This window comes from Enhydra lutris, unplaced genomic scaffold, assembly GCF_002288905.1.
Source record: "Enhydra lutris kenyoni isolate GAN:26980312 unplaced genomic scaffold, ASM228890v2 scaffoldscaffold46, whole genome shotgun sequence".
NCBI classification, from domain to species: Eukaryota; Metazoa; Chordata; class Mammalia; order Carnivora; family Mustelidae; genus Enhydra; species Enhydra lutris.
Genome location: NW_019154130.1, coordinates 6,435,816 through 6,442,591, shown reverse-complemented (window position 1 = coordinate 6,442,591; position 6,776 = coordinate 6,435,816). Strand labels below are relative to the sequence as shown.

The 6,776-nt window shown below is 41.2% G+C and overlaps 1 protein-coding gene across 2 annotated transcripts in view; it reads right to left on the bottom strand.

Annotated features, from left to right (window-relative positions):
- Positions 1–1,493: 1,493 nt before the first annotated feature.
- Positions 1,494–6,776, bottom strand: part of LOC111156477 (anaphase promoting complex subunit 5) — a 43,467-nt gene continuing 38,184 nt past the window's right edge. For both annotated transcript variants that reach the window (XM_022517402.1, XM_022517403.1), the window contains exons 16-17: positions 2,622–2,784; positions 1,494–1,831 (exon numbers count right to left, since the gene is read on the bottom strand). In XM_022517402.1, the coding sequence (XP_022373110.1) occupies positions 1,620–1,831; positions 2,622–2,784 (375 nt within the window). In that variant the 3' untranslated portion in view covers positions 1,494–1,619. The remainder of the gene's footprint in view (positions 1,832–2,621; positions 2,785–6,776) is intronic.

Sequence of the window (6,776 nt, the reverse complement as noted above, 5' to 3'; positions counted from 1 at the left end):
AGATAAATTCACAGACAAAGCAGTAACTGGTTCTGCTTAATTGCAGGTTTGAGACGTAAATTAGATACATTCTATATTTGAGTGATAGCACCCACACACCTCTGAGCTTCAGACCCTTTTTTTTTTAATTTAAAAGATTTTATTTAGGGGTACCTGGGTGGCTCAGTGGGTTAAAGCCTCAGCCTTCGGCTCAGGTCATGATCCCAGGATTCTAAAATCGAGCCCCGCATCAGGCTCTCTGCTCAGCAGGGAGCCTGCTTCCTCCTCTCTCTCTCTCTGCCTATTTGTGGTCTCTGTTAAATAAATAAATAAAATCTTAAAAAAAAAAGATTTTATTTATTTATTTGAGAGACAGAGATCACAAGTAGGCAGAGAAGCAGGCAGAGAGAGAGGAGCAAACAGGCTCCCAGCTAGCAGAAAGCCCAATGCGGGGCTCCATCCCAGGACCCTGAGATCATGACCTGAGCCAAAGCAGAGGCTTTAACCCACTGAGCCACCCAGGCGCCCCTTCAGACCCTTTCTTAATTTATAATCACCTTATTTATGATGAATTTATAATAATTTATAATCACCTTATTTATGATGCTAGACTTATCATCACCTCCCATTTATATAAAGAGAGAAGAAATACACTCATGCAGAAGATACATAAAACCAAATACCCAGAAAGTAACTGAAACAGGTTTCTTGTCACTGGTCCAAAAACCATAAAAAGATCTTTTCCTTTTAGGGTGCCTGGGTGGGTCAGTCAGTTAAGTGTCTGCCTTTGGCTCAGGTCATGATCCCAGGGTTCCAGGATCGAGCCCTGCATCTCCCTGCTTCTCCGTCTTTCTTTCCCCCTGCTTGTGCTCCCTCTCTGTCAAATAAACAAATATATGTATATATATTTGTTTGTACTGACCCACTAGAGAGGTCTACCAATACCCAAAAGAGCTTATGTCTGAGGACCGATGCTAAATGAATTCATGTGATGGAGAGTATGCACAGATTCTAATAAGACATTGGCAGCTTTGCTCAGAGAGAACATCATCCTTAACATTTGCACTAATTTAATGAAACAGCTGTTTATCAAAAACAGTTGGTATCTTTTGCTATCAAAAAGAGAAGGGTGGGGCTGCTGGGTGGCTCAGTTGGTTAAGTGTCTGCCTTTGGCTTGCATCATGATCCCAAAATCCTGGGATGGAGCCCCATGTTGGGCTCCCTGCTCAGTGGGGTCTGCCTCTCCCCTCCCCACTTGTGTTGTCTCTCTCTTGCTCACTCTCTGTCAAGATTTTATTTATTTGACAGAGAGAGTGTGCGAGAGAGAATGCACAAGCAGGGGAGAGGAAGAGGGAGAAGCCGGGAGCCCGATGTGGGGCTCTATCCTAGGACTCTGGGATCATGACCTGACCTAAAGGCAGACGCTTAACCAACTGAGCCATCCAGGTGTCCCTAAATAAAAACCTGAAGAAAAAAAAAGGGAGGGAAAAAATATGTATACTCTAGCAACAAAGTAAGACTAAACAGAATGCAGTTTATTGATCAGACAGACATCAAGTACATCATCTACATGGAGGGAGGGGATGTAAACAAGTCCAAAATCTTCTAGCCTTTATGGTGGCTCGGCAGGGACGCGCTCACTAGAGATGATTTATCAAGGGCACCCCATGAGAAGGCAGCTCCTGATGCAGCTGCCGGAAGAGCATCGCACACCGGTTCCTCTCCTGGGTCTTCCCCAGTGTGTGGTAGAGTCTGGCCTGGAAGTAAACAACATCTCTGATTTGCTCTTTGCAGTCGACCTTTGCAAAATAGTTCTTGGCTTCGTTGAGATTCTCGATGGCTGCCTCCAGAGCTGAGGGAGAGTGGGAAAACACCACGCATGTTTAACTCAACAGTCTACACATCATTTTCTTTCTTTTTTTTTTTTTTTTAAGATTTTATCTATTTATTTGACAGACAGAGATCACAAGTAGGCAGAGAGGCCGGCAGAGAGAGAGGAGGAAGCAGGCTCCCCGCCGAGCAGAGTGCAGGGCTCGATCCCAGGACCCTGGGATCACGACCTGAACCGAAGGCAGAGGCTCTAACCCACTGAGCCATCCAAGCGCCCCTACACATCATTTTCAAAACATAACATCTGGGCGCCTGGGTGGCTCAGTGGGTTAAAGCCTCTGCCTTCAGCTCAGGTCATGATCTCAGGGTCCTAGGATCGAGCCCCGCATCAGGCTCTCTGCTCAGCGGGGAGCCTGCTTCCTCCTCTCTCTGCTGGCCTCTCTGCCTACTTGTGATCTCTGTCTGTCAAATAAATAAATAAATAAAATCTTAAAAAAAAAAAACAACTTAAAATCTACTTTTATTGATTTAACATGTACCAGATAGTTTTGTAATTCTACTATTCAAGAAGGAAAAAAAATACACTAGGGTGAGGTTTTTAAAAAGGTCTTTGGTTAAAATAATGATTCACTTGCCCTTAAATTTCATGCCAAGCAAACATGGCAAAGTACTTTAAATACAGCATGAAATTTTAACATATATTTGGGAACTTAAATACTGTCCCAAATTTAATGTCTTTCTTCTTCTGGGTCCTAAATTTAATTTTTTTTTCCACATTGGTATTGCCTAGCAATCTCTGAGTGGCTCCCTACCTTCTGCTTTCTTCGGTGGATCGTAAGAAGCTGCTGAAGCCACCTGGCACTTGGCCACCAAGAACATGGCACGGCCTTTGTCCAGCACTGCCCCGTCAGCCAGGATGGGCTCAATGGCCATGTGGAGAAGACTTAAGGCCTGTTCTGGGATTCCAAGAATGAGCTGAAAAAGAAACACTGTGGTACTGTACAAATCCACATCTACTGCCCATGACAGAAAAGGCTTCACTTCTGGCTCTTCTCTCCTGAAGGGCCATGTCTGGCTTACGCTCTCCTTGACATGTACTACATTTAATACGCACCACACTCCTAGAAAACAATGTGTGTCAATCTGATTTCATATTATGATGGCTACAGTAGGTAGTAGTTATTCACACTGTAGAAAGGTTTTTGCCTTTACAAAAAGATTCAGAATCAATATCCTTTAGATTGGTGATTCCAAAGGGTCAGAACATCATTCTTGCTGTGTAAGAATCATTCAAAGAAGGGGAACCGTTAAGAAAATAACTCAAAAGTAAATAGTAAAATAAAACAAGAAACATCCATTTAATACAAAAGAAACAGTAATGGAGGAACTGATGAACAAAAAAGATGTAAGACATATAGAAAAAAAGAACAAAACAGAAGTCTTTCAAATCCATGATTACATTAAATATAAATGAATTAAATTCTTTAATTACAAGGCAGAATTAGCATAATAGATTTGAAAAAAACATGATCCAACTATATGCTATCTACAAGGATACTCTGGTTAAAGACACAAATAGGCTGAAAGTAAAAAGAAAAAGATATTCCATGCAAACAGTAACCAAAAGAGAGCTGGAATGATTATTCTTATATCAGATAAAATGGACTTTAAATCAAAAACTGTTACAAAAGGGGCACCTGGGTGGCTCAACTGGTTAAGCATCTGACTCTTGGTTCTGGCTCAGGTCATGATCTCAACAGTTGTGGGATCAGGCCCCACATTGGGCTCCATGCTCAGTGTAGAGTTTGCTTCAGATTCTTTCTCCGTCCCCCTCTACCCCTCCCTGCTTATGCCCTTGCACTCTCTCTAAAATAAATAAATAAAATCTTTTTTTTTTTTAAAGATTTATTTATTTATCTGACAGTCAGAGATCACAAGTAGGCAGAGAGGCAGGCAGAGAGAGGGGGAAGCAGGCTCCCCGCTGAGCAGAGAGCCCGATGCGGGGCTCGATCCCAGGACCCTGGGATCACGACCTGAGCTGAAGGCAGAGGCTTTAACCCACTGAGCCACCCAGGTGCCCCAATAAATAAAATCTTAAAAAAAAAAACAAAACTGTTACAAAGCTAAAAGACATTACACACTGATAATGGGTCAATTTATCAAGAAGATACAATTATAACCACATATATACCAAACAATGGAACTCCAAAATATATAAAGCAAAAAATGATAGAACTGAAGGAAAAATTAGACAGTTTAACAATAATAGTTCCAGTACTCCACTTTCACTAAGGGAGAGAACAACCAGACAGAAGATCAGCAAGGAAATAGACCTGAAAAACACTATGAACTGACAAGCTGTAACAGTCACTGGTTAGGGAGCACACTCTACCCAACAACAGCAGAATGCACATTCTTCTCAAGTGCACATGGAACACCTTCCAGATAGATCATGTGTTAGGTCCCAAAATAATACTTAAAATTTTAAAAGACTGAAATCATACTAAGTATCTTCTCTGATCACATGAAATAAAATTAGAAATCAATAATAGAAGGCAATCTAGATGATTCATAAATATACAGAAATTCAACAACACACCTTTGAGTAAACAGTAAGTAAAAGAAGAAATCACAAGGGAAATTAGAAAATACTTTGAGATGAAGGCACATACAATACACAGAAACTTATAGGACATAGTACTCAGAAGAAAATTTATAGCTGTAAAGGCATAAATTAAAAAAGAAAAAAGATCTCAAATCAGTAAGTTGAACTTCCACCTTAAGAAACTAAAAAAAGGGGTACCTGGGTGGCTCAGTGGGTTAAAGCCTCTGCCTTTGGCTCAGGTCATGATCCCAGGGTCCTGGGATCGAGCCCCACATCAGGCTCTCTGCTCAGCAGGGAGCCTACTTCCCGCTGTCTCTCTGCTTCCCGCTCTGCCTACTTGTGATCTCTGTGAAATAAATAAATAAAATCTTAAAAAAAAAAAAATGGGGCACCTGGGTGGCTCAGTGGGTTAAGCCACTGCCTTCGACTCGGGTCATGATCTCAGGGTCCTGGGATCGAGCCCCACATCGGGCTCTCTGCTCGGCGGGGAGCCTGCTTCCCCCTGCGCCTCTGCCTACTTATGATCTCTCTCTCTCTCTCTCTGTGTCAAATAAATAAATAAAATCTTTAAAAAAAAAAAAAAAGAAAGAAAGAAACTAAAAAAAAAGGGGGTGTCTGGGTGGCTCAGTCAGTTAAGTGTCTGCCTTCAGCTCAGGTCATGATCCCAGGGTCCTGGGATCGAGCCCCGCAATGGAGAGTCTGCCTCTCCCACTCCCCCTCCCTTCTCTGCCCTCCTCGTGCACTCTCTCTCCTCTCTCTCAAATAAATAAAATCTTTAAAAAAAAAAAGAAACAAACAAACTAAAAAAAGGCCAAACTACATCCAAAGCTAACAGAGCCAGAGAAATAATAAAGATTAGAGTGAAAATGAAAAACACAGGGGGTGAGGCAGCTAGATGATGGACATTAAGGAGGGTATGTGATATAATGAGCACTGGGTATTATATTAGACTGATGAATCACTGACCTCTACCTCTGAAACTAATAATATATTATATGTTAATTAATTGAATTTAAATTTAAAAAATAAAATTTAAAAAAGAAAAAATGATGACATATTAAAAAAGAAAGAAAAAAATGAACAAAACAGAGAAAAGAAAAACAACACGATCAATAAACCAAAAGCTGGTTCTTGGAAAAGATCAAGAAAATTAACAAACTGTTAGCTAGACTAACTAAAAAAATAAGAGAGAAGACTCAAATGACAAAAATCAAGAATGAGAGCAGGGAGTTAGCGAACAACCTTACAGAAAGAGGACTATACTATGAACATTTGTATGCCAACAAATTAGATAAATTAGATATAATGAACAAATTTCTAGAAAGATACAAATTACCAAAATTGACTCAATAAGAAATAGAAAATCTGAATGGGGAGCATCTGGGTGGCTCAGTTGGTTGAACGGCTGACTCTTGGTCTCAGTGCAGGTCTTGATCTCAGGGTCCTCAGTTCAAGTGCTGCGTTGGGTGCCTACTTAAAAAAAAACTGAATGGACCCATAACAAGTAAAGAAAATGAATCGATAACCAAAAAAGAACTTCCAAAAAAGAAGAGACCAGGACCACATGGCTTCAACGGCAAATTCCATCAAACATTTAAGGAAGAATTAACACAAATCCTCATTCTTCTCAAAAACAGAAGAGGAGGAAACATTTCTTAACTCACTTTATGAGGCCACTATTACCCTAATATCAAAGCAAGATGAAGATATCACAAGAGAAGAAAACTACAAACCAATATCCCTTATGAGTACAGATGCAAAATGCTAGCAAACCAAATCAGCTTATTAAAAGGATCATACAGCATAATCAAGTATGACTTATCCCAAGAATGCAACAGTAGGTCAATATGCAAAAATCAATGTAAAACACTATATTAGGGGCGCCTGGGTGGCTCAGTGGGTTAAAGCCTCTGCCTTCGGCTCAGGTCATGATCCCAGGGTCCTAGGATCAAGCATCAGGTTCCTTGACTCAGCGGGAAGCCTGTGGCTCCCTCTCCCACTCCCCCTGCTTGTGCTCCCTCTCTCGCTGTGTCTCTCTCTGTCAAACAAATACATAAAATCTTTTTAAAAGAATAGAATAAAGGGGGGGGGACACAATCTACTCAATTGAAAAAGAAAAAACAGGGATAACCTGGGTGACTCAGTTGGTTAAATCTGCCCTTGGTTCAGGTCATAATCCTGGGAAACCTGCTTCTCCCTCTGCCTGCCTTTCCCCGTTTGTGCGCATGCGCGCACTCTCTCTCTCTGACAAAGAAATAAATAAAATCTTAAAAAAAAAAAAAGAGAGGGACGCCTGGGTGGCTCAGTTGGTTAAGCAGCTGCCTTCGGCTCAGGTCACGATCCCAGGACGCTGGGATCATGA